The sequence below is a fragment of the Ammospiza caudacuta genome, chromosome 9 (assembly GCF_027887145.1).
Source record: "Ammospiza caudacuta isolate bAmmCau1 chromosome 9, bAmmCau1.pri, whole genome shotgun sequence".
NCBI lineage: Eukaryota > Metazoa > Chordata > Aves > Passeriformes > Passerellidae > Ammospiza > Ammospiza caudacuta.
The window spans coordinates 25,187,894-25,215,272 of record NC_080601.1 but is presented as its reverse complement, the minus strand read 5'-3'; the positions used below and the strand labels follow the sequence as shown (position 1 = coordinate 25,215,272).

Here is a 27,379-nt window from a genome sequence, read left to right as displayed (position 1 = left end):
ACTGGCAAACCAGCGTTCCTCCATTTCTGGAACCACCAGCAGTGCTGCCCACAATGGGAGGACTGGGACACGCACAGCCCCACAATGCTGGACTGGGACATGCACAGCCCCACAATGCTGGACTGGGACACGCACACAGCCCCACAATGCTGGACTGGGACACGCACACAGCCCCACAATGCTGGACTGGGACACACACACAGCCCCACAATGCTGGACTGGGACACGCACAGCCCCACAATGCTGGACTGGGACATGCACAGCCCCACAGTGCTGGACTGGGACACGCACACAGCCCCACAATGCTGGACTGGGACACGCACAGCCCCACAGTGCTGGACTGGGACACGCACAGCCCCACAATGCTGGACTGGGACACGCACACAGCCCCACAATGCTGGACTGGGACACGCACACAGCCCCACAATGCTGGACTGGGACACGCACACAGCCCCACAATGCTGGACTGGGACACGCACAGCCCCACAGTGCTGGACTGGGACACGCACAGCCCCACAATGCTGGACTGGGACACGCACACAGCCCCACAATGCTGGACTGGGACACGCACACAGCCCCACAGTGCTGGACTGGGACACGCACAGCCCCACAATGCTGTCCAGTTAGAGCACCCTGCTGCCAGACCCACTGCTCATGCAGTGCTCCATGCTTGGCCCTCGGGCTCTCCTCCATTGGCCACGCTTGCACACTTATTCACACTCTTGCACACTCTTGCACACTCACACTCCTACACACTACTCACACTCACGCACACTACGCACACTCACTCGCACTCTTGCACACTCATATGCTTGCACACTTATTCACACTCTTACACACTCACACACACCCACTCACACTCTTGCACACTACTCACACTCACACACTTGCACACTACTCACACTCCTGCACACCCACTCACACTCTTGCACACTACTCACACTCTTGCACACTACGCACACTCACTCACTCTTGCACACTCTTGCACACTACTCACACGCTTGGCATTCTTGCCAGACATTCTTGGCAGCCCCTCTCCAGTACACAGGCAAAGCTGCCTGGGGCCAGCAAACTGCAAAGGACCCTGAGGCCATGCAGAAACAACAGAGTCTGCATGGGAGCTGCAGGGCCGGCCTGGGCTCTGCTGCACAAGCCTGCAGGACAGAGACACAGGAGTGGGCAGGTGGGAATGAGCAGTGGGTCATGGCCAGAGCTTGTGCAGACAGCACTGGGGGGAAGCAAGGAATTGCTCTGGGAGAGGAAAATGAGGATGGAGGGTTGCTCTGCTCCACAGCAGAAAAGGGTACAGAAGCAGTGGATGATGTGGCAGGTGGAGGGCCTGGATGCCTCTTTGAACCCTCCTTGACTGCAAAGGCCAGCAGTGATGGAGGGCCAGTGTGACAAACACATGTGAAAAAGGAGATGGCACCCAGAGGTGAGGCAGTAGGGACAGCAGATCTGCTGGGGCTGACTAACCTGGTCCTAAAGCACCCACAGCACTGGCTGTGACACGGCTCAGCCTGTGGGAACTGGCAGTGCCAGCTGTCTGCAGTGAAGGCAGCAAGGCAGCACAGCCAAGGGAAATTGGAGCAGAGCAAGCAGTGTCGGCCCCCAAAAAACAAGGAGGCTACGACTGGGTATCAAAATGCTCTTTGCAGACTGAAGGAATAGCCTGAGGTGCCCAGGATGCCAGGAGCAGGCAGCTGGGAAGAGCTTAGTTAGGATACAGGCAGGGAACTAAAAAGACACTGTGAGCAAAATTAAACCCTGGCCCTGGGTGGTGGGTACAGGGCAGTGCAGGCCCACTCAAAGAGAGGCTGAAACACCACCACTGGCAGGAGGATACTCCGTGACAGACTGGGGGGCTGTTGGGGGGAAGTGCACTGGCAGAAGGCTAACAACACACTGGTGTGTGTCAGAGCAGCCCCTGCCAACCCACAGCTGTGACACCACTTTGCATGGTTTACCTACATCCTGGGGGACCCCAGAGATCTAGTGGGTTGGGGAAGGACCCCACAACACATCCACCTAAGACCACAGGGACATCCCAGCAGCACTAGGAGACTCAGCTGCACACCTGGATCTGAGCACGGGCAGCAGGTGACAGCACTATCCAATAAATCATGTTGCGGGTACCAGCCCAGAGAAGAGGGGAAAAGGCAGCTCATCCCCCAGGGAAGCCAAGCTCAGCCCTGTTTTTAAAGGTCTGTGGAGCCTGCATCCAGCCCTGAGCCCTGAGGAGTGGGAGGAGATACTCACAGGTGGGACAGGGAGGTGACATCTGCAAAGATGCCCTCGGGGAGGCTGGAAATGTCATTGCCATGGAGAGACCTGCAGAGAACAGAAGGTCCTGCAATGCCCAGGGCTCCAAGGTGGGCAGCAAGGACTGTGGCCCCATCCCACAGGTCCAGCTGTGGGTGGCAGAACTGAACCCCACCACACTGTGACAGTTGCAAATGCACCATCTGCTCTGAGAGCAGACGAACCTTCCTGTGCTCCCCCTGCCCACCTGCATGCACCCAGCTCCAGGTGGGCACAGGGGACACAGGGACATGGGCAGCAGCAGGGAAGGGCCCTGCAGGGCTGTACTTAGGGCAGGTACTTACAGCAGCCGCAGGGAGCGGAGGCCCTCGAAGGCCAGCGGAGGGATGCACTGCAGGGAGTTGTAGCTGAGGATCCTGCGGGAGGGAAACAGGGAGCACAGCAGTGTGTGGTGTAAGAAACCCTCCCTGGGCTACACACTGCCCCTGCTGAGCTCCATCTCAAAGCACAGCTTCACCCAGGCAGAGGGTGAAGGAGACCCTGGTGTCCCCAGCACCTCCCAGTCTTCAGGGTCCCCTAGAACAGCCTACACAGCTCAGCTGGGCTGCAGCCCCGTGTGGCACTGCAGGGACCTCACTTACAGGGTGGTGAGCTGGCTCATGTTGGTGAAGGAGGAGTTGCTCAGGGAGCTGATCTTGTTGTTGCTCAGATCACTGCAAAACAGAAACCCCAGGGCTTGGAGCCAGCTGGGCTCTGCCCCCTCTTACTGCTCCCCAGCCTGCTCAGCTGCAATGGGGTGCAAACAGCAGCAGGGCTGTCACGCAGGGTGATGGCAGCAATGCCACTTGTCCCCTCTCTGGTCCATGCCTGGCACCAGGGGGTGAACAGCCAGAGGCTGAGCATTGCTGCCAGTCAGTTGTGCTCCAGAGCAGAGGGGGGCACACAGAGAGATGTCAGGGGTCCCCACACACTGCCAGACCCCTCCTCAGGATCACACACCATGGAGACAGCCCTGCCCTCACCCACAGGTTCCAGCAGTGCCTCCAGCTGCCTGGGCTCCTGCTCCTGGCTACTTACACAAGCTGCAGATACTTGAAGGTGGAGAGCTGCCCCGGGACCTGAGTGAACTGGTTTCCATCCAGGTAGCTGCAACGGAGAACAAAAGCACCTTGGGGTGACTGAGAAGCAGGAGATCCCTCCCTCTTCTCCTTCTTTCTCCTGTGCACCACCATGGACTTCAGGCTGCAAGGAGCATCTCCAGCATCACCTCCCTCCTGCACCCAGGGCCCAAGGGGCTCTCAGGGGACTCCTGGGCTGGCAGGGTAGCTGTGTGTGAGTGCAGGAGCACACCTGGGTTTACAGGCATGTCCCTGGGGACACTCTCCCAGCAGCCCACGTGTGCCAGCACAGCCAGTGCTGCGTTTACACATGCAATGGGAGCGTGGGAGGCTGTAACGCTCCCAAGGCATGTGTGAGAACGTGAGAGATGGAGCGGGATGCAGAGAGAGGAGGAGTGTGCAAGACAGTGGAGGGGGCTGCGGGGGTGCTGTGCATATATATGTGTGCCCAACCAGTGCCTGCACCCCCTGCACACAGGACTTGCTGCCATCCCTCATCTCACATGGGGACAAAACCCCTTTCACAGCAGTGGGCATCACGGAGCCTGCACATCCAGCTCTGGCATGCACATCTGAGCTTTACATGGGGACCACAGCTGCAGCAGGGGGTTGTCCCTCACTGTCCCCTCCCAAGGGCCAAAGACAAGGGTCTCAGCTGCTGGGTGACAACACCTCTTGCACAATACCCTTGATTGCTCCAAATCATCAGAGAGACTCTTGCTGAGCCACTTGCTGGTGTTGGGGCTGGACAGGATACCTTGGATGGGTCAGGTTCTACCCCCACTACCAGGCCAGGATGGGGGTGTGAGGAGGAGCCCAGGAGTCTCTGCCCTGCAACCCCACAGCAGAAGCCCCCCACCCAGAGCTGTAAAGTTGATGGAGGGCTAGAGGGAGAGCTTGGGTATTTGCCCACAACTCACAGCTCTGTGACATTCTTGGGGATCCCCTTGGGCAGGGCCTTGAGATGCTTGTTGCTGCAGCGGACAACCGTGTCGAGGCAGGTGCATTCCTGTGGGCACTGTGGCCGGGGGATGCAGGTGGTCTCTTCCTTACCTGCACCAAGCACGGAAAGCCACCAAGTCACCAGGGTCCAGCCCTTGGGTATTGTGTGAGGGCAGATTCAAAGCCTTGTGCCAGCCTAGGATGGCTCCTCTCCCATGCCAACCATCCTCGCCCGCCCCCAAAGCAGGGTGTTGCAGACAATATCAGTCAGGAATTAGCAGTGCAGGAATTGCTCCTGCACCCAGAAATCACCTGCCCTACTGGTGTGGATACAACCAGCCAGCGCAAGGCTGCTCTGATTTTCACCATTTTCATGCAAAATGCAGTCACAGGAACAACACAGATAACAGCACAGAAGAAGGGGCCCAACCCTTCAAATCCTCCTGAAACAAGCTCCTTCACCCATCTCCAGACACACATTAAACGGAGCCTATGCTGAGCAGCCAGAGCAGCTGGCATTGTTCCCCTTCCCTGCCATGATGCTGGAATCCTTCGGGAAAGGCATTGCTGGGACAACCGTATGCTATCTCGCACTGCTAGGAAAGGCGCAGGATGCAACCCTTCAGTCTTTGACGGGGTGGAGGAGGGAAAGCAGAAGAAAGGATGGTTTGTTTGTAAATATTTTCCAGAGGGCTCAAAAGCTGCTCTAAATTAAAAAAAAAAATCTAAAAAGAGGTTTTTCTCCCCACGCACACTCCCTGTCTGCTCCATCTGCCCACTGCCAGCTCCGGTGCATGTGCAAGGCTGAGAAGGGAAGGAGCAGGATGAATCCCACTGGGCTTTGCCTACACCTCTGCTCCTGTCAGCACCCAGGGCACAGTGTTTGCCAGCATATTTATGACCCACCTACATATAAAAGCCCCAAGGTGCAGTGAGTGCAAACTCCTCTTCTGGCTTCAGAGTGGATATTTGAGTGCCCAAAGGCTGAGTACCAGGAAGTGAAACTTTTGTATCATTAGGGGAGAGCATTCATGGGGCCCCCTGAATGACTGCCTTGCCACAGGCACATCCTGGCAGCAAGGATGGTGCTGGGACAAGGAGCACAGTGTCATCCTGGGAGGAGCAACCTCATCTCCCCTCATCCTTGCCACTGCAGGGCCCATGAGTTACCTTCCTCACACCTGAAGTCAGGGAAAGCCACATCCTGGAGCGGGATCTGCCGGAGGAAGTCAGGGTTTTGGCACCGAGGGTTCCCTGTCACGATCTTCCTCTTGCGCAGCCAGTCCCCCAGCCAGGCCAGCTGGCAGTTGCAGTTGAAGGGGTTGGCGAGCAGGTTCCTGCACACGGGAGAGAGCACCAGGGCAGCACCTGAACAAGCACCAGGCAAGGGCACCTGCAGCAAGGTGCACAGGCTGGGGGCATCCCCCGGGGCCCAGGACATACAGTGTGGAGAGGGACTGCAGCGTGTCAAAGGCACCCGGCGCAATTGTGCTGATCTGGTTGTCGTACAGGGAGAGCAGGCGGACGTTGCGCAGCCCTGTGAAGCTGTCATTGTGGATGCAGCTGATGCGGTTGTTCCTCAGCATCCTGCAGAGGGAAGAGAACAAGGGCACCTACAACAGGGGCAGGCACCACGGGGGAAACCCACCTTAGCAGTGCTCAGGCTGTGCCCACCTCAGTGCTGGGCAGCAGAATGAGCCTGAGCAAGTCCCTGAGCCGCAAAAACCTGCCCCACCCAGCACTGGATGCAACCAGCTGGTGGGCAAGGCATCCTGGGCTGGCCCTACAAGGAAGCAAGGAGTAAGGACATCCCCATTTGGGTGCTCATGGAGGAGAAGGGACTCACAGTGTCCTCAGCCCGTCCAGGCCCCTGAACATGCCGCTGCGCACAGACTCCAGCTGGTTGACAGTGAGGTGCAGCTCATTGACAGAGGATGCCCCCTCAAATGCCCCATCCTCGATCTCTGACACCTTGTTGTTGCTGAGGTTTCTGTGAAGAGGGAAAAGCAGGCTGGGATGAGGGCTCTGTCTTGACCTCATCCTGAACTCTGCCTCCCCCAGATACCACTAAGCACCCTATGATTCCTTCAGAGGACCCTCAGGCTGGGACATGCCCTCCATCTCACACCCCAGTCTGCCCTGGCATCAGGACCCCCATGTGCCTTCCCAGCCCTCGGCACTCCTGACATGGCTGTACCTGCCCAATACTCACATTTTCTTCAGATGTGGGAGTTTCTTGAAAATGCCAGTGGCCTCCAGGATGGAGATCTCATTGTTGTTCAGGCGCCTGAAGTGGGCAGCAGGGACAAGAGCTCAGGAGATGCCTGCAAAGTACCTGGTACAGCCCAAACCCTGAGCCAAACCCCAGTGCCAGCAAGGTGCCTGCTGCAGGAAGGAAAGCAGAGTGAGAGAGGAGACTCTTACAGCTCAGCTGTGGACTGTGGGATGCGATCTGGGATCTTGGTGAGTTTCAGGTTGGAGCACTCGACCACACCAGATTCACAGCGGCATTTTGGGGGGCAGATCACGTCACTGTTGCATTCACTGTTCAGGTGGTAATCCTCTGTCCCTGTGTGATGGTGAAGGCAGCGTGGGCTCCCACAGGCAGAAGCACAAGGGACTGCACTTCTCTCCTCTCCCTCTGATCCTCCCACATCCCCACTGGTCTCATTTTCCTCCCTAGCTCCCCTCATTCCAGCCCTTGTGCACATATTAGTTTTCTCCATGCCCAAAGCAGCTTATCTACAAGGATATTTTTCCTGGGTATACAGGGCACTGCTCTGCCCACCACCCTCCTCCAAACAAAACTGGACCCTGGGGACACCTCTGTGCCCATCCAGGTAATGGCAGGATGGGAGATGCCACAACACATCCCGGTACCCAGCATGTGGGAAGTGAAGAGTGGTTCTGCTGGGCCAGACCACGGGGCTCTGGCACAACATCCCCGCAGGCAACCTGGCTGACAGGGCACCATGCACACACAATGCACATGTGTGCGGCTCCTCTGCTCACCTGGGATGAAATACTGCTCCTTGGCTGCGGGGAAAAAAAGCACATCAGCCCTCTGAGCACACAGACACCAGGCTGGGACAGGGCTGGGGACAGCTGTGCCACAGGACCCTATGACAGGGCTGGGGACAGCTCTCACCCGAGCAGCGGAACTTCTTGCTCTTGATCTGGCCGATGCGCTTGTTGGCCAAGCGCCGGGGGCTGGCACAGCGGGCTCCACTGGTCTCCACGGGGTTGGCACGCAGGAAATCTGCCAGCCACTTCAGGTTGCAGTCACAGATGAAAGGGTTCTGGGCCAGGTGCCTGTGCCAGGGACAGTGGGTGACACACCGCCAGGGACAGCAGGTGATCAGCAGCTCCAGGCCTGGAGATGCTTTTCCCCCAGAGGCTCTCCTGCCCAGGCATGGGAGCTGGAGTGGACACTCACAGAGTCTGGATGGCCCGCAGGGAGGTGAACGTGCCTTTGGCCAGGCTCTGGATCTTGTTGTCATACAGAGAGAGCAGTGAGAGGTTCTGCAGATCCTGGAAGGCATCTGCCCGTACACAGTTGATCTTGTTGGCATTTAGAAGCCTGGCAGGGAGGGAGGGATGTGAGTCTGGGGATACCCCCTCACTGCACCACGGGTGCTAGGACCTCAGTCCTGCTTCCCTCTGTCCCTGAAGAGCATCCCCCACAGCCATTGGCGCCTTACAGAAGCTGCAGGGCAAAAAGTCCTCCAAAGACACCCTTAGGGAGGTCCGTGATCTTGTTGCCATACAGCACCCTGGGAAAGAAAGGCTGGTGTGAGAGAGATGGGGGGAGTGGTGTGGGCCATAGTTAAGGGGTACAGCATCCACCCCATCCCACCCACACCACTGTAGTCACTTACAGGGAGTTCAGTGAGCGCAGCCCCTGGAAGGCATCAGGGGCGATCTCCGAGATCTGGTTGTTGCTCAGGTCTCTGAAACCCAAAGGGAGAAGGTGGCCTGGTCCCCTCTTCTCTTGTCCCATGTCCTCATCCTTCTGCTAGTTCCAGGGGACCACCCCCAAGACCCAATATACAGAGCTGGGGTTATCCAAGACCCCCTCCCAGTGCTGCCATATGAGGCACCCGTGTCACAGCAGATGCCCCATGTCTGTCAGCTCTCAGCATTGGCCAGCAGGATGAAGGGTGTTGGGGTTCAGGGTGAGCTGGCAGAGGCTGCACACTTACATCCTCCGCAGTTTCTTGTAGGGTGAGAAGGCTCCTGGGGGGATGGACTTGATGCCGTTGAGTTCCAGGCGTCTGCAAAGAGAATAGGGGGAGGTGAGGGCTCTAGGGCTTGCCAAACTCCAGAACCCCACCAACAGAGCTGGGCCTGCAGGACCCCTAAGGCTGCAGTAAGTTACCCCACAGGAGCAGAAATATTCTGCCCAGAGACAATTTGCATCCTGTGGCTGGGGCTTTCTCCATCAGGGAAAGGTGCCATGGGTGGGGGAACCATGGTGGCTGGGGTGGAGGAAGCACCTCTCTTCCCAAGCACCTCGGGTTTGGGGGTGCCTGCTGCCTCCCACATGCTTTGTGCACTGTCCCAGCAGGGGCTCTGCACCATAATTGGATTCCTCTAAGGAGATTATTTCTCTATTTACATTTTTAATGCAGCTAAATCCAGGGCTAAATCTGGGCAGAGTGAGAGAAGGGCAAGGAAGGCCTGCTGCCTACAGAGTGATTGAGCAGCTCCTGTGTTCCCAGTGCCTTGAGCCACCCAGAGCCTGGTGGTGACGGTGTGGGGCCATACTCACATCTCTGTCATGGTCTCGGGCAGGTTGGCGGGGATGGCCGTCAGCCCTTTGCCCCGGCAGTCCACAATGCCATTGCTGCAAGTGCACATGGCTGGGCAGGAGCCAGAGGACAAGCTGCAGAGCTGGGCATGTGCTGAGTCCGTTTGTCCTGCCAGGGAAGCAGCCAGCATTGGAATTGCAAAGGGCTGAGCCAGGGCAGTACATGGCAACAGCCTGAAGAAGGGACCCTGGTGACAGCTCAGCATGCAGGGACAGTTCATGGCACCCTTGAGTGGGTGGATAAGATCTTAGTGCACCCCAACCCCCTGCAAAAGCTCCAAAGGCACAGACTGATGTACTGTCACACTGATAGGGTGGCATTGTCCTCATATTGTCCCCACACCAAGGACTGTGCTGACCTGAGATGAACCCGCAGCATGCGTTCTGAGGCTCTAAGCTGGGCACATGCACATGGCAGGGAGTGAAGATGGGCTGCATTGGTGGCACAAGCCTTGTCCCCCTGGCCCATGTCCCTGCCCTGGCACCCACCACCTCCTCTGCCCCCTCACCAGAGCAGCTGAACTCGTTCTTTTGGATCTCAGCCACGTTGAGGCCGCGAAGCTGGGCGGGAGCAGCACACTGGGTGAAGAGCCCGATGGTGGGGCGCTGGCGCAGCCACTGGGAGAGCCAGGCCAGGTGGCAGTCGCAGAAGAGATGGTTGGAGTGCAGGCGGCTGTAGGAGGATGGATGGAGCAGTCAGCAGCCACAGGACAGCTCCTGCCCACCCCTCTGCCCTCTGAGTGCCCCAGCCTGGCTCATCCCAAAGGCTGGGTGGATTCAGAGGGAGATACAGAGGGGCTGAAGAGCATCTGTGACAGTTTCCGAAGCCGCCTTGCCTGGCAGTATTTGGGGATGCTCTGCAGGGGCGTCCCCTCCGTTCCCTCACCATGGTGCTGTCCTAGCACTATTGGGCCAGCACGTGGGCCACCACCACCAGCAGCAGAGCTGGGGACATCCCACTCTAGCCTAGGAGGCCACTCCCACCACCACCACGGCCCTGGCACTCACAACGTCCGCAGCTTGGGCATGTGGTTGAAGCTGGACACAGGAATTGAAGTGATATTGTTGTTATTCAGGGTCCTGCAGGAAGACAAAGAAGGGCAAACAGGCAAAGAAGGTCAGAGCAGACAGGCTGTAAATAGCCACGTGAGATGGTCTAGGTGGCGCTAATCCCTGGGAGCAACCTAGCACAGGGTGAATGGATGGGGACAGCCCGAATCCCCAGCAGGACTTCCTGTCCTTTCCAGGCTTCTCCTCTCCACAGCCAGTGGCACCCAGGTGCACCTCAGGGGCAGGATCAAGCCCTGGAGCACAGCTCTGCAGCAGCTGTACCAGAACCCTGGTCAGCCCCTGCTCATGCCCAGGGAGAGATGCCATGCTGGGGATGTCCCTGCAGCACCTCAGTGAGGGGGGACACTCAAGGACACCCTCATCCTGCATGGGGCTGCAGTCTGGAGGCTCCAGCCTTGTCCCCAGTCACTTACAGGACCTCCAGCCCCCGCAGGGCACGGAAAGCCCCATCCTCGATGCAGCTGATCTGGTTTTTGTCCAGTTGCCTGCAGGAGAAAGGGAAAAAGGGGAGAATTGTTGGGACAACCCAGGCAGAGAGCAATCAGTGCTCCTGATCACTCCTGCTGCCACTGGACCTGACCCCAGACTCCCTCATGCCCAACACTGCCAGGACTCACAGGTTCTTGAGGTCGGTGGCCCCACGGAATGCTTTCCTGGGGATGGCCTGGATGAAGTTCTCACTCAGGTCTCTGCAGAATAAAGAGGTAGGAAGGCAAATGGGCAGTGCCTGCAAAGTCTGATGTCCTGTGGGAGCACGGCATGCACAGGCAGGGACACTCCCCAGCACTCAAGTGATCCCTCGAGGACTCTGACAAACTAATTTGGCTTCAGGTCCTTGGCTGACCACTGTTCTGCTGGCTGTCCTGAGGCAGTCTCACTCCATCTATGGTGGCTCAAAGTGACTGGGGCTCCCTGGGTAATGCAGTCTCTGGCGCTGACAAGCAGAGCTGACTGGCACAGCTCCGGGAAAACCCTCCATACTTAAATACTCTCTGACTGCTATAATTACAGGTCCCTGCTGATTAGCTGGTAATTACACTTAGTGGCTCCAGGAGGCATTCCCATGGAGCCTGACCTGCACTTCAGAGGGCACAAATAATCGGGTCATTATTTACTTCATCACTGCAGGGTACTGTCTGTGTAATCACCTGCTCTGTAATGCCAGGGCATGCCAAGCCAGCAAGGGCTCTGTGTTGCAGGGTTGGCAGCAGGTCAGATCCCCTATCATGCCTGGGCTGGCTTTTAAAGACTATGAAGACCACAAATCTCACTGCAAGCAGGGTCTGGGTGGACTGACTCAGCTGTGGGAAGACCTGATTGTTTTATTTATTCTCCATGGCTCCCAAACAGACACTATTCCCTCTTCCACCCTAATAGTCAGCAGCTCCTCCAAAATTGGCTGGCAACTGCATTGCCTGCTCCCATCCTGGGGTGCCAGCAAGTCCTGCTCTAGCCACCCCTGGGGCAGGAGGTCAAGTTCTCATCTCCTTCCTGGCAGAGGTAAACTGAGGCACAACACAACATTTTCCCTATGCAAGTCCATGGATGAGTGAGGAGGAGGACCAGGGTATCCCACACAGATTAAATGTCCCCAGAATTACACAGGCCACGCAGACACCCCCAGCCCCAAGAGGTGGTTTAGGGTGTCCATAGATGTCAGCACTTCACACATAGTGCTCACCAGCTCTGCTTCAACATAACAAAGCCTGTTTGCTCTTGATACCCCACACCTGGACTGGGTCAGGATGGAGGCACAGCATCCACGTTCCTCCACATGCCCTCATTTCCTCCAAAAAGTGGGCTCAATAAATGGGCACAAGCTGCTTGCAAAACACCAGGAGGTCTCCAAACTGGGACTTCACCCCAGCTGAAAGCTTCACTAACACAATGAGAAAATGTCCCCAGAGGGAAGCACCAGCATTACTTGCACAACTGCATGAGGAAAAGGAAAACAAAAGGACAGTGGGCTTGCCTGACCACCAAGGAGATGCTATACAGTCCAGTGCGATGCACCAGCCCCTGTCCTCTGCACAGCTTGTGCATCATTCTGGGTAAATCCTGGGAAACCAAACCCGGCTGGCAAAGCATCATTGCCAGGGCAGTGGAAGGGAGATGTCCCGCCAGGAACTGCCCAGGCTTCTGGAGAAGGACAAGCCCAGCTCCTGTGCGAGCAGCAGGCGCAGTTTCGCAGCACCCCACGTGGCGGCACTGCCAGGCTGCCCTGCTGTTCGCTGCCCTGACTGCGCCGGCGATTCCACAACTCCGCCCACGGGGGATCAGGGTCCCTCACCCTCTCCAAAGGCAAAGGACCAGACGCCTGCAGCAGCCTCCAATTGCCCAGCACTCTTTCAAATACAAATATCTTCTCCTCATACTATGTTGGAGATGTGATGAGTCTGGGGACCGCCAGGAATTGCACTGATCTTTCAGAAAAAGACAGCATTGCACCAATTCCTCTTTTCTCTTTTAGCTTCCACAAGGATTCCCTTATAAAACTCTTAGGAAAAGATAACAACTTTTTTATATGGCCAGACAGTGATAGGGGGAACAGTTTTAAACTAAAAGAGCAGAGTTTTAAATTAGATGTAAGGAAGAAATTTTTTACTGTGAGGATAGTGAGCCACTGGAACAGGTTGTCCAAAGAACTTGTGGATACCCCATCCCTAGAAGTGTTCAAGGCTAGGCTGGATGGGGCACTGAGCAACCTTATCCAGTGAGTGCCATCCCTGCCCATGGCCAAGGGTTTGAAATAGATGATCTGAAGTTCTCTTCCAACCCAAACCATACTATGATTCTATGAACCCTCCAGGCGCAGCTCATCCCTCTTTCTAGCAAAGCATCAGTGCACCACATTCCTTCTTGGCAGCTGCCTGTCCTCCAGCATTAAACCCTCACAGAGATGAGCACCACACCTCAGTGCTCTGCACCCCTCTCCCAGCTCTGGCACTGCCTGCCCAGGCAGGTCCTGTCTGCGATTTGTTTGGTTCCCCCATGGAAAGCTAGCTCCCATTTCTCTGCTTGGAGCTCATGGGAGTCCCAGTGCGCCCAGGGAGCAAACCCAAGCGTCTGTCTCCAAGCTGCTCACTTGCAGCTTGTGAGGGAAATGCTGCTAGAAGGTTGCAACTGACTTTGCGAGGCTTCTCCCCTTCACAGCTTTTTGTGACAGTCCCCGATGAAGTGCTGCCGTGGGGGGTACCGAAGCCAAGAGGGACAGACGCTGGATGGGAGGGTTTCAGCAAGGCCCCGGCATGGGCGTAGGTTACATTGCACAATGACACAGCTGACGACACCAGGACAAACACATGCTTTGCCTGTGGAATCCTCGGGCCCCGGCGTTGGAACAAGGCACGGCCCCTTCCCTCCTGGTGTTTCATAGCTCCCAGCTATGTTTGCTTTACACTTTGGCGCAGAAGAAACAGCAGATGGCACGGCTTCTCCTCGCCCTGCCGTGCCGCTTGCAGCACCCGCGGCGGCTGCATCAGTGCCACCTCATGCCCTGCCGAATACAAGAGTGTCACTGCCATGGCACGTGGAGTGCCAGCTTGCAGCACTGACCACGGGCACTGGCAGGTCTGACAGCCCCACTGGGGACCAGCTGACAGACAGGTACAGACAGAGGAGGAGGAGTTGTGACAGTCACCCTCACTGCCTCTTCTGGTTTCACTTCCAGGTATTGTCCTCAAGCTCCAAGTTTAAAAGTTCCTGGCTGTTGAATCCAGGCATTTACCAAACAGCCAGCCCATTCACAGTGCTTGTCCTTGCACAGCACAAGGTACAGAGAGCTCTGGTAGTCCCAGGGGTGCAAAGAGAAAGTATAACAGGGGGTGAGGAAGTGATGGAGGACACCTCTGTCACTACACTCACCTCCCAAATGGATTTCTGACCCAGAAGATGCCTGCACAACAACAGCAGCCAGCTCCAACCTACAGCTGTGTGATGGCAAGAAGGCAGGCACCCACTTTTCTTCCAAGTCCCCCAAAAGCCTCATGGCCAGACTATATCCGCACAAGTGCTCCCTGGCCGGGCAGTGAGAGGGATGGCGGTGGTCAGGGATCGCGATTTCAGGAGCTTCCCTGCTCAGATCTTACACCCGGCTGTTCTGTCCCATTGTGTGTGTGACGGCTGTCGGGTACTCGCGGTATCCCTAGCGAGGCAGGAGGTGTCCCGGCGCTGCCTCTCCTGGCAGCCAGAGCCCCATGGCACCGCCGCGGTTCCCGGGGAGCCTCGGCGAGGAGCCAGGCGCGGGCGCGGCTCCGCGGGGCTGGCAGGGCCTCGGCGGCGGGAGCCAACCCCCCAGCGCGACGCCCTGCCCGGCGCTTAGCGGGGCGCCCGAGCAAAACTGTTCGACATGGCTTCCCAGTGGGGAGCCCACTCAGGCAAACAAACCCCGGCAGCCTTAATCTCCCCGGCAAGAGGCCGGCGGGCCGCAGGGCGGGCGAGAGGGAGGGGGCCGCAGCGGGGCTGCGCCGGCTGGGCAAGGAGGCCGGAGCTATTACCACGCTCTCATTCTTTTGGCTAATCCTGACTTCACACTTTAACCTGATTGAGCCTTGTTTGGCGAGCCGGCTCCTTGCGCGCCGTGTGAGGGGATTAGGGCCGGACGCAGCGGGGCGGTAATTGCTTCCCAGCGGCGCTGGCCGCGTCCGCCGGGCCCCCCGCTGCCAAGAGCGCCGGGGCGGCCTGGCAGCCTCCGGCGAGGCGCGGCCCTCGCCAGGCGGCCCGGCTTGGCAGCGCCGCGGGGCTGGCTCCGCCGCTGGCGCACAGGTCCAGCCTGCCCGGTGTCAGCCTTGTCCGGGCCAAGGCTGCAGCCCGTGTCATGTCCCAGGCACAACGGCGAGGGCTGCGGGCCACGCTGTGCCAGGTGAGTGACATTCCAACCTGGCAGTGCCCGCATGCCGACTCCAGGGGGCTGCTCCTCTCTTTTCCTTGTTTCTTCCCCAGCATCCATGCTGGAAACTCATCATGAGGGCTTCAGCCTCTGCCAGGCCACAGCTCCCACAATGTAAATGCATGACACTGCATGCCCCTTGCTCACACGCCAGACACCGCTGCAGCAGCTCCACTCCACCAGTGCTGGCACCAATCACTGCGGGCACCAGCTCAGCCACAGCAACCATCCACCAAGCCTCGAGCAGACAAGGCAACCAAAGCCACCAGGCCTGCAGAGCATCGTGTTTCATGCTGGGACAAGTGCTCCCTGGATCCCAGCTTCACCTCAGTGGTGCTGTGCCAGAGGCAGCTGTGCCAGAGCACAAACAGCATTTCCCCGGCAAGGACTGTGGCACCAGCAGCTATTAAGTAACCCGGTGTGTCTCAGCTCACTCCGCACATGCTGTCTGTACCAGCACAGCCTGTCCAGGGCAGAGGGATGAGCAGAGACAGGGCTGACAGCTGTTCACACCACCACCTTCACTGCCTGACAGGTGACAAGGGGTGAGCTGAAGGGACAGTAAGACTCGTGCATTACAAAAAATCAATAGACTAATCAGCACTTGCATTAGTAGGAATGGCCCAGAGTCTCCCAGGGGTTCTGCGCTTCGTGTTGCCACTCTAGGGCAGGAGCTGCTGCACCCACTGCTTGTGTCAGCATCAGCACCTGCAGCCCTGTGCTGGGGGAAGTGTCACCCACATGTCCACAATCCCACATGTGGCTACACAATTTACTTGAGGTGATGCATACAAGTCCCCAGTGCTTTAAAGACCCAGTGCCCAAGGAGGGGTGTCCCTCAGGGAGTTGCTTGCTGGAGATGGGAGCTGCCACCCCTCCTCTGCATTAGCAGAGTGCCAGGGCAACAAGGCAGAATTTTGTCCGCTGTGTCACCTGCCCCCAGCATTATGTCACACTTTGATTTTTAATGGGCTCCACTGGCCCAGCTGCTGGCACTACTCCATCCTGGCCAAGGGAGATGGACAGACCTCCCACTGCCCCCAGCCCACTGTGACCCTAGTGTCCCCAAGGTCACAGCCTGTGTACTACCTGCCACTGCTGTTGCTGCCTGCCACCCACTGCAACGCCCTGGAGCTGAGGGCATTTGCACAGGACAAGGTGGGATGGCAGATGCTGATGCATGGCTACAAAAAAGCCAAGGTATAGTGTGATGGGCTCAGCGTGAGCCCCTGCCACTCCAGAGAAACATGGTGGGGTTTCTGGAAAAGGCACTTTGGCAGGGGGCAGAAGGGGAAATGGGAGGAACGGGACAGGGCACAAAGCAGCATGGTGTGGGGGAAAGGAACATTATTTACTGCTTTTCACAATGCTAGAACAAGGGACGACCAACACAATCACAAACGCCAGCTTAAAATCACAGCTAAGAGTGAATCCTCCAAATTAGAAGTCCATGCATCTCTCAGCCACAGCCAGCTCAAAAGGGAAATTAATAGAAGCCAAGTGCAGAGATGCACCTGCCAAGCCTTGCTGTGGCAAGAACACCTGCAGGTGGATGCTCAGGAGCTGACTCCTGCTGCCAGGAGACCAGCTGGGCACATCTCTGGTAACACCACCCTGCCCAATGGAGGCTGCGTGGACAATGGCTCCGCCACTGCTCTGCTGGTGGGGACTGTCACCCACCAGGAGTCACTTCTGTCACCCTGTTTTAGCAGCAGGCAGAGATGCACAGTCTCTCTGCTCCCCAGGGCAGTATGGGGACATCAGCCTGGGGTCAGGGCAATGCTGGAATGCCCAGCCAGGGCAGGGTACCAGGATCCCGGCTCCAATCTCTGCCTGTCACTCCTGTCACTGCCCCTCCCGGGAGAGGGGAACAGTGAGCTGAAGTGGGGGAGGAAGGCGCTGCTCCTACAGGGGTTCAAGGGGGAACAGCTGTTTGCTGTGAGCAGCATCCCAGGCTGGGCGGGGTGGCACAGCCCTCCCCGCTGGCAGCCGGAGTGGAGCGGCTCATCAGGCAGCCCCAGCCGCCAACAATTACGTGCTGAGTAAATCGATGGGATATAATTGGACTATTAAGATCTCATTATCCTCCGAGCTCTGGTTGCCACAGCCCGCAGCGAGCTAGGGGAGACTGCAACCTGCAGCCACAGAAACTGCCTCCTGACACACACAGTCTTGATGGGCACTGGGAAAGGGTGCATGGAGGAGGGACAGCAGGGACAGAGGGGACAAGGATGCTGGCAGCAACCAAATCCAGCACAGGAGACATCTCTGTGGCACAGCAAAGCACTGTGCAGAGGCAAGGTGGTGTCCCTACAGGGGTCCTAAGGATTAAGACAACCAACAATTCTTCTAATCACCACACCAGCCTGAAAGCCACCACTGACCTCTCCTGCCCTGTGTTCTCATTGCTCCTCAGTGAGATGGGCAGTTTGGCCTCTGCATGCCCTTACATGCATATCTCTACCCCATTCCTGCTGGAAAGCAGGGCTCATGTCCCCACCTGCAAGATACAGGATGCCTATGCTCTGAATCACACAGGCTGCCTGGCCCTGAGTGTCCCTTTCCCTGTGCAAGGGCTGTGTACCCACATCATCACCTGCTCACACTCCACCTGTGTTGGCTGATATGATTCCAGGCCATGGGACAGTCCTCCCAAAGGGACCAGCATCCTCAGCATCTCCTGGCAACAGGTCATATCCACTGTGATTCAAGTGAAAACAAATAATCACTTCCCTTAGGAGAGCTGACCCTAATCCCACCTGAGGCTTCTTGTAATATTTCTTTTCTTCTTATTTTCTGAGCACCAGTGAAAGTAATGCATCAGAGCTCCTCCTTGTCAAGCCTTATATATAAGGACAAAATCCTTTGCTGCAGCAAGGCAAAACACAACTTGACACCACTATGTGCTGAGTGTCTCAGACCTCAGTGACACAAGAAATCCTATCAACAAATTCTGCCTGTCCACTGTGTCCCCACAGTAGAGTGTAAAAGTGAACAGAACAGGGAGCAATGCTTCATGCATACTACCCTGCCTTCCCCAGGCTTCCCAAAGTGCCGTGCTGACCCCAGGCACTGGCCCTGTTTTTCTCCCTCCCAGGAGATGCAGATGCTTCCAAAAACATTAAAGCTGGAGAGGTTTGTTGCTTGGACAGATGAGCAGAGCATGTGTAAAAGCCAACATATGCTCATGGCAACAGTTAGTGAGAGGAGTACCAGCCCCAGCGTGGTGTTGATTTAGCAAAACATTTCAGGGTGTGTATAAATCTCAGTGGCTTCAAAGGGACACTGCTGACCATGCCATGACACACTGACACCAGCAATTGACTCTGGCTAATATCACTCAAGGGTGCCATCACGGTGTCAGTGTGTGCTGAGGGGACACCCCGGGGATGCTGAGGCATGTGGGTCCATGCACTATGTAACCCCTTGTTTGGGCATTGGGGAATTTGGGGACAGTGCAATGTCCCCAATGAGTGGGAGGGCACTTGCAGGAGCCAGGTTTTGCTGAGCAGCTCTGCCAGGGCAGTGCCTGGGCAGTGGCTCCGGTCCAGTCCCAGCAAGGATCGGCTCCTGCGTGGGCTGAGCTGCAGTGCCAGAGCTGCGGCCTCGGCCTCTGTGGGAAGGGGGATGCTATGGGAACAAGGGGAGCTGGCCAAGGAAAAGAGGGAGGGTGGGAGGGAGGGGGAATAAAGCATCTGCTGCGCACCCTGGAGCCTCTTCAGAGATTGAAACAAGTTAAAAGCAGCAGCTTTAATGGAAACACAAGTGAAATAACAAGCTGCAAACCCTGCGTGCCTGTCACCGCCCCCTCCCCACAGTGTCCCTTTGTTCCTGCAACCTCGTTATCGGCAGGAAGGGGAGCTAACACGAGGCTAAGGCATCGCCATCAGCTCCCCCGCATCCTAAAGTGCCTTGAGAGAGGCACAGCTCCTTCTGTGTCCAGTGCCCTGTGGTCTGTCAGAGCCCTGGGTAAGCAGGGGAGTCTCCTGCAACGCACCTGTGGGAGCAGCCAGCCTGTCATTTCCTGCACAAGGACCTGCTCTGTGGCTGACACATCTACCCCTGTTCTCACTGTCTGCTGGGTGAGGGCTCATTCTCTCCAGCAAGTGTCTGGCTGGACACTGAGTGTTAAAACTGCACCTGTCATGCTCACAGCCCCTGTGTCCCACTGCCACTGGGACCCAAGGCACCCAGCCTCTGGCTCCATTGCTGCACAGCCTCCTGCTTCTCTGCATCCCTGCTTCTCATCACTTCCAAGTCCCCTTAGCCCTGATGTTCAGCAAATCTTTTCTCCTCCCTCTTTTCATGTTTTTGCTTCTGTCTTACCCTCTAGTAGTGGGAAATCCCTGCATGAACCTTCCACCAAAGCATGCTTTTCCAGCTACCACACTACCCTCCAGTCTGTGCACCTGCCTGCTTCACATCTGCATACCTCAGCTCATTTCAAGCACGTTCCCCACATGCTACAAATAAAAGGCACAGAGACATTCCTTTCCCCAGGGCTGCACACCAGGCTCCCAACCCTGCAGAGGGAAACTGCTGCCCAGAGCACAGGACCTCAGCACTCACAGACCCACATGTTCCAGGATGACCAGCAAATCAGAGTAGCTCATCAGCTCCAGAGCCTGGGACAGAGTGAGCTGGGGGTGGTGCAGGGGTTTGCTAGACCATGTGTGGTTCTACCTCCAGCAGACAGCAGTGTGCCACAGCAAGACCTTCCCGTGTAGCTCTGTGACAGGACAAGGTCAGTCCCCCCTCACCCCATCACGACCCCATGCATGGCTGTGCCATGCCCTGAGAAGTGCCAGGCTCCAGCCCTGCCTGCCATGCAGCCTTACATCCTGCAGCATGCAGCGTGTGCTCCCTGCCTGGCAGCTCACACCCGAGAAGATACCCCAAACTCCATGCTGCAACACTCATCCAAGGTGTAAATGAAAAAGCAAATAGCTCTTCTGGCGAGCCAGCCCTGAGCCCTGTGGGGAGTTGGCTGCAGCTCTGGTTAGCAGGCTCATCCCCTGGGTTTGTAGCACTGCAAAGCCCAGAGCTAATTGACTCCCAGGCTCTGAGGCTTTTAATTGCTAATGAGTGTGAAGCCAGCCCTGCCAGCCCTCCTGGATTCCTCCGAGGTGTGAATGAGGCTGAGCCAAGCTGAGAATTGCATCCCGGCTGTCCCAGATCTGTCCCAGATCTTGGTGAGCCAAGAAGTGATGCTGTGGATCTGTGATGCTGCTCCTCAGCTTTACAGGTCCTGGGACAACAACTGGCCCCAGCTTTAAGAAGAGCTAAAGCAAACTCCCTATGGCCTGGAGGATGTTCTGAAACTGAGGCTGAACCTTGCAAGACAGCTGGAGAACTTGGCGAGATGCCCTGACATGACTAAGCATCCTTCACACTCCTCATGTTTGGCCCTAGCACTCAGACAGGTAAAACTTATGTCTCATAGCCTGGGGCTTCCTGAAAGCTCTTGGGAGAGGCTGGCAGTGGGAGGAGAAGTGGGAGATGCATTGCAGGATGAAAGGCAGCCAGGAAGGAGCCAGTGGGACATCTCAAATCGTGCCCAACAGCTGGTAAAAGAGATGTGATTTTACACAGGGCTAGGAGGAAACAGCCAGGATAGGAGAAGGAAAAGCAGATGGAAAACAGCAGAGGGAATGTGAGGCTGCAAGAGCACCCGAGCATGGGAATCAAGTGTAGGGCCACACAGGGAAAAGCCAACAGGAAGATAAAGAGACTCCACCTCGTGTGACACACATCAAAGCCAAGATAAGAACTGCTGAAGGCAGGCAGCAAAGCCCTGTCACAGGGCTGGCCCAAGCTGGGGCTGCCCTTGCCCCAGTAACAACTGCTCTTGAGAGGAGTTTGGGAGAGCAGCACCCAGTCATAGCCATGCTACAGGGGACTGGGAGCTGCATCCCAGCTCACAAGGCTTCCCTCCCCAGAGCTGCTCTTTGAAGAGCCCCTGACACAAAACCACACCACAGGTCTGGGGAAGCCTCTGCCTGCAGGTAATGAGCACAGCTGCAGCTCCCACCCATGGACCTGCCTGTGCTGTGGATCAACATCCCCTCCTTGTTTTGGAGAGGCAGAAATTAGTTGCTGGAGCCACTGGGTGCTCCTCACTTTCCCTGACCCATGCATGTGTGGAGCTTGGAGAAGTATCAAGCCCAACAGCAGCGCCCAACCACAAGGCACAGACTGAAAAGTGCTGGTCCTGAGTCTGTGGGCACTTAGGGGTCACACACAGATCTTCAATTTCTGTATTGAAGTTCAAGTGATGGAGCAGCCCCATACCCCTTTCCAAAACTGCCCTGAGGTTAATTATCTTTGGGGTTAACAATGCACCTCCTTTGTTCCAAGTGCATCTGACTCATAGTGGGGAAAGCAGCTCTTCTACCCCAAGAGCCCATGGCTGACTCTGCCCTGTGGATGTGCCTTAATAGCTGGGGACTGTGTTGCCTGCATGTCCACACCTCCTGCCACAGCCTGATTGAGCTCAAGAGCAGCCAGGATTGCAGAGGGGAACTCCACAGAGGGGAGAGTGAGGACGTTGCCAGGGAAGAGGGGATGGGACCCTTCACCCTGGCTGGCTTGGGGGGTTGCTCCTCACAGCTCCAGCAGAGGTGCTGGCCAGGGCTGGAGCTGCCAGGGTTACAGCCAGCCTCCAGCATGGCTGCTCAGGTGGCCTGGCACTGCTGGCACAGCTGCAGCTCGTGCTCTAGGACCTGGGGAGAGGAGCTGCTGAGGCTGATTACCCCTGCCAGAGCAGGCCTGGCAGGTTTATTTTTAACACGTCTGATTGAAGCTGGTTTCCTGCTGACATTTACACTCCTTCATCATTATCGGCTCCCTGGCTCCCAACCGCCAGGATAAAAAGGAGAATGAAATCTCCGGAACAGTGGTGTCCTGGCTGCAAACCCCACAGAGGGGGAAAGACCCAGACCAGTGCAGCTGGGCAGATACCAGCCTCCTTGGAGGGAGGTGGGTGCCTGTCTCTCAGTGGGGGCATTGCAGACTGGGATCCCGCCACCAGATGCAGCAGGAGCCATCTCAGGGCAGCCTGGGCAGCAATATGAGTCATCATCACTGGCATGAGTGTGGCATGGCAGCATGGCTGGGCTGCAGATGCACCTTTGGGTGCTGGTGTCCCCAGAGACAGGCATGCTCCTGGAAGTGCCCCGGTGGCTGGCTCCAGGTGCAGCAGGAGCCATGGCTGCTGGCTGGGCCTGCAGAAGGCTGAGGTGCCAATCCTGTTTGCATGTCCATGCAATGAGCTCCCAGCAGTGGATAAAGGGACTCATGAAGACACACAGGGCTTGGACCCCCAGTGGTCCTCTGTGATGGGACAGTCAAGCAGAGGCTGTGCAGTACAACCTGACCTTATCCTCCTTCCTATGCTGCTGTGGGAAGGCCAGCAATGCAATGCAGAGCCAGTAGTGGGGCTCCCAGCATGGCCAGAGCACTCAGATCTGAAAAGCTGCTTTTTTCCCTATGAAACAGTCAAATTCCAACACGTGATGTCTAAAAATGCACTCTAGTCTGCCCAGGCCTCTGCCCGCTCTTACATCTCTTGGATGATTCATATTTTGTCAGATTCCAGATCAGTTTTGAGACCAGAAATATCAGGTTTGAGAGACAAGAATGTCACAGGCCCTGCAAGAGGAGGCTGGAGATGTGACCCAGGTGGGAGATGTCCTTCTGCAGCAGGGACTGTGGGCTGGATGTTCCTGACACGTAAAACAGCTCTCCTGGAATGGGGAAAGCCCTGCAGCAGCCCTGGATGGGTATAAGCTGCTCCAAGGCCAGACAATCAGCACAACCCTGCTGCATCCCAGAACAGCCCCAAAATGGGGTGCAATCATACATGGGAGATTGCCTCCAGCTTTTACTTAATTGACTTAGTGGATATTAAATCATCAATAACTAATTACACAGCTCCATTCCTGCCTAATATGCTGAAATCTGCCTCCTAATTAAATATTATAGGCATTTAAAAGAATTTCTGACAACATATTACATATGTAAAATACTGCAAATTAGCTGGCTCCCACACTGAAATCCTGCTCAGCAACAATGCAGGGACCTGGTTGGACAGAAATCCGGGACATCATTCCAAGTGAATTGAGAAAAGGGCCCACTCTTCTGGCAAAGGATTTTTTTTTTTTTTTTTCTGAGGGGTGGAGATTACTGAAGGACAAAGGAGCCTAGAATCACCTCTGCCAGTCTTGCTGCCCCTTGAGCCACGGGAGCCCCCCAGCAAAGGCGATTAGGATGTAAGAGGGCTCCTGATTAGTTAGGCAAACATTAATGCTAATTGTCAGTGAGCCTGGACATGAGATCCCAGGCACAGTGGCTTGAAGGGGAGCAGGCACTTCCTCATATTATCAGCCCATCCACTCTCTGAGGCGGGAGCAGGAGCCAGGAGCTGCTCTGTGTCATAAGAAAGGAGCTCCAGGAGCCAATTTCCATCCAACCACAGCACATTTGATGTCTTGTGAAGTCGGGTTTACATGCGCTGTCTCGCCTCTGCCTCGCACAAGGATGGGCTGGATCCTCCCCCTGCACACACAGCCACAGCTCTGGCTGAGCACGTGAGCATCCCACAGCACCCTGGGATCCAGCATGGATGAGCCATTCCCACTGCACCCTTCTAGCCAAAATGCAGCTGGAGAAAAAAGGGCTGGGTTTGGTCTTCTCTGCACGAGCAAGGGCCAAAGTGCTGCTGTCTTGCTTTGCCCCCTGCATGGAAAACTTCTGTTCCTGACTTCAACTGTGGCTTGGTGTGAGCCCAATTCAGTGCTGAGCTGGGGTCATGAGGATCATAGGAGGGGGCACAGGAGGGCTGCAGCATCCCCACCTTAACCTGCAGGCAAGAGCCCAGCCCAACACAGTGTCTGTGTGCTCTGGTGTTTGTGTGTGCTCTGTGCCAGGCTTTTCCCCTAAAAGCAGAGCAGAGAGCAGGCGGTTTGCAGGGGAAAAGGCCGGGAGCTAAGGCAGGGAACACCACCTGGTAATTGCCTGCAAACTTAACTTGCAAGTGGAAGCTGCAGTGCCAGGCTTTGAACAGGGCTGTTTCATGTGCCTGGTGTTCCTGCTGCTCCCTGTGCATCCCATCAGACATGGGAGAGGGGATGAGGACAGACAGTGTGTTTGAAATTCACACTTCAAAGTTGCTATCCGAGTGCACTGGCTTGTATTTGCTGCACAGCTGGAGACAAGTCAGGGAGGGGAAGGGTGAGCAGGGAGACAAGGGCTCACATTCCCCAACCCTTTAATGCTGGGATCAATCACCTGCTCAGGGATGCTCTGCTGCAGTGAGATGAGAGCTGTACTCATCCCCTTCCTTGCTACAGCTCCCATGCTGCAGCTTGTACCAGGGTAAGCTGCCTGACGCTAGGGCACCCTCGGGTTGGGGGTTTTCCACACGCTCTGCTGCACTGCCTGCTGTGTCCATACCCTGCAGCACACACTGCAGCCCATGGCCCACTGCACCACATCCACACTCCCTCCAGCATGCAGACACACTGCACACACACTTGCTCTCTTAATGACTCCTTGATTGTCACTTTAGAGCCTTTGCTGTTTTCTGCCCGCTCCTGTGTCAGCACAGCTGGAAAAGCAGCACCGTGGGGAGCAGCAGAGGGGGGACACAGTCTCTCCAGGAGTCCAGCCCATCTTCTGAGGCTGGTGGAAAGACCATTCCAGTCTCCAGTGCTCCTCTCCCAGCAATGCTTCCTTATGCACACAACCTAAAGAGGACTCTGGGGAGGTGAGGCAGAGAGGAAGACCCTGATTCACCACTACCGGACCAGGGACAGATGTGCAGCCCCAGATTGGCCCAGATCTGCACACTAATGCCTGGACTCTCCTGCTTGTGCTCTCCCTGCAAAACACAGCAGCAGCATTGAGGGTCTAAGTATATCGAAGCTGGGCTTTGAACCATTTTAATCAGACTGCCCACACCGCCATGACAAGATCCCCCTGAGCCATCTGCACCTTCCTACATGGCATCCCAGAGGCTTGCAAGGCAGAGCTGGAGCACAGAGTTGCCCCAGCTGGCAGACACAGGGGCTCTCTGGGACACAGCTAAGGGGATGGAGGCTCTGCATTCACCTTCTAACAAACGACAGCCCTAAACCTGACCCCTTTTCAGGACTGCCACCTGCTTTCCAGGGACTCAGCAGCATCATCCCTGATTTTCCAGGGACAGATTAGGGCACAGGGACAGCATATTGGTGGCCATAGAGCCACAGGCCAGGGACCACTCTGTCCTTCAGCCCCTGGAGACGTCCGGAGCCCCCCAGCCTGGCCAGCTGAAAGGCTCTCCCAGCTGCTCCTTGGAGCCACAGCGTCTGCAGGGCCGGGCAGCGCCTGCCCCTTCCCGCGGCGGGGCGAGCAGCGGGGCCGGCCCGCTCAGCCCCAGGAGCCGCGGGCAGCTGCCGGAGCGGCCGGCCCTGCCTCACGGGGGGCGCAGGCAGCCAGGGCCGGGCAGGGCGGGCAGCTGCCCACCTCCCCCGGGGAAGGCGGCGGGCGGCCGGGAGGGGACAGGCGCCAGCCAGACCACGCCGAGGGCAGTCACCAGGCAGGACGGCAGCCGGGCGCGGGCCACACGCTGCTGAGGGCCGGCCCGGTCAGCTGGCGGATGGGCCCAGCAGGAACGGGGTCCCACCTCCCGCTCTGCCCCTCGAGAAGAGGGTTTGAAGCAGCGCCTGCCCTGCCAGGCTGCAGCCTCTCCCTCTCATTATTTTTTCACCGCAAGAACTATCTTACACCTTATCAATAATTCACAGGTACAAACGATAACGTTCGCTGTCATGGTCCGGGAGCCACATGTTCCCGGCGAGGGGGAAGGGGCCGGTTGCAATCGCTATTGTTAATGCCTGCGGAGCTGGGGGGAGGCGGGGAGGATAAATATTTAACACTGTCTCCGAGCAAATGTCCATGACCGAGGGCTGAACATGGGTTTTACACAGAGCTGCTCCTGCCCTTGAGAGGGTCATTAGCATGTTAAAAGCCGTCAGAGCGGGGCTGATGGAAGGGCTCTGCCGGAGGGACCCCCAGCGCTCGGCTTGGGGGCTAGCGGGGATGCAAGGTGCTTTTTGCTGCTGCAGGAACGTGGCCGTCTCCATCCTGCCCAAATCTCCCCTTTTCAAAGCACAAAGGCTGTGCTCTCGGCCGCTCGTCGAGGAGCATCCCCACCTCTGCCCGATAGGGAGGCATGAGGGATGAGGCACCTGGGATAGCCCGGGGCTGGTGGGTGGCCAGGGCAGTTCATTGTGCAGAGGAATTACAAAGGGGACACAAAGAGCCACACACCACATTTTGTGTGAGCTTCCTCTCCCGGGCCGCCCGGGCCTTTCTTTAGCCATGTTGAGGGTGAGCTTTCTGTGTAAATCCCCAGGGCACGGTGAGGGGAGAATAGGTGTCTTTGTGAATGAGGCTGGAAAATAAAGGGAAGAAAAAGAAGCAAAAGCACAAAACCCAGGCCCTGCTGTGGCAGGCGGCAAGGACAGGAGCACAAAGATTCCCAGAGGATGTAAAGACAGTCCTACAACCAGGGGATCAGGGGTTGGGAGGCTGCAAGTGCCCTGCTCATGGGGGCACCAACAGCTCCCCACAGCATTCTGCCACTCTGTAAGTGTCCCCAAATATACAGTGTAACTTCTCCAGAGCCATGTCCTCATCTACAGCCCAGTTTCACATTCTTATTGTTCCAGGCACAATTTTGGGCACTGACAGACAGGAAAACCCCACGCTGGGATAATCCAGGAGCACTCTGTTCTGGCCTTGCTGTCACAGTCACTGCTGGCATCTCTCTGCAGATGGATGGGAATGGGAGAGGAACAGGTCCTGTCTGGCTCTGTGGAGGTGGGGGCACAGGAGGAACAGTTGTGATGGACAAGGGAGGAGCGTAGGAAAGAGAGAACAACTTCAGCCACCACTGCCATTTGCCCTGTGAACTCCAAGCCAAAGCCCCTGGAAAGTTCAGCCAGCCCCTCACCAGCCAAGGTATTCTAGAGCTCATAAAATTAAAGCAAGGCGGTCTTTCCCTTTTACAGTGCTAATAAAATATATTTCTGCCTGAGATGCTCAGACAGGACTGCAGCACAGAGGTCAGGAAGGCCACGGCTGAGCATACCCGGGGAAGAGCATGGGAAGAGCGGCGCCAGTGGATCTCCCCAGCCTGGCTGAGAGCAGCAGGGCCAGCCTGGCACCCCCTCCAGCAAGCCCCCAGCTGTGGCAGCCCCATCCCTGCCCACAGACATGCCTGTTCAGACATCTACTCACATC

General features: G+C 56.7%; 1 protein-coding gene across 1 annotated transcript in view; it reads right to left on the bottom strand.

The window, feature by feature from the left end:
* The window catches only part of SLIT1 (slit guidance ligand 1), a 60,956-nt gene that overhangs the window by 6,829 nt on the left and 26,748 nt on the right, over positions 1-27,379 (bottom strand). The window contains exons 5-25 of the mRNA XM_058810140.1: positions 10,821-10,892; positions 10,617-10,688; positions 10,141-10,212; positions 9,642-9,805; positions 9,094-9,241; positions 8,525-8,596; positions 8,201-8,272; positions 8,024-8,095; positions 7,759-7,902; positions 7,471-7,634; positions 7,335-7,358; positions 6,747-6,891; positions 6,535-6,609; positions 6,169-6,312; positions 5,766-5,909; positions 5,493-5,659; positions 4,301-4,433; positions 3,340-3,408; positions 2,904-2,975; positions 2,607-2,678; positions 2,260-2,331 (exon numbers count right to left, since the gene is read on the bottom strand). Of these exons, the coding sequence (XP_058666123.1) occupies positions 2,260-2,331; positions 2,607-2,678; positions 2,904-2,975; positions 3,340-3,408; positions 4,301-4,433; positions 5,493-5,659; positions 5,766-5,909; positions 6,169-6,312; positions 6,535-6,609; positions 6,747-6,891; positions 7,335-7,358; positions 7,471-7,634; positions 7,759-7,902; positions 8,024-8,095; positions 8,201-8,272; positions 8,525-8,596; positions 9,094-9,241; positions 9,642-9,805; positions 10,141-10,212; positions 10,617-10,688; positions 10,821-10,892 (2,169 nt within the window). The remainder of the gene's footprint in view (positions 1-2,259; positions 2,332-2,606; positions 2,679-2,903; positions 2,976-3,339; positions 3,409-4,300; positions 4,434-5,492; positions 5,660-5,765; positions 5,910-6,168; positions 6,313-6,534; positions 6,610-6,746; positions 6,892-7,334; positions 7,359-7,470; positions 7,635-7,758; positions 7,903-8,023; positions 8,096-8,200; positions 8,273-8,524; positions 8,597-9,093; positions 9,242-9,641; positions 9,806-10,140; positions 10,213-10,616; positions 10,689-10,820; positions 10,893-27,379) is intronic.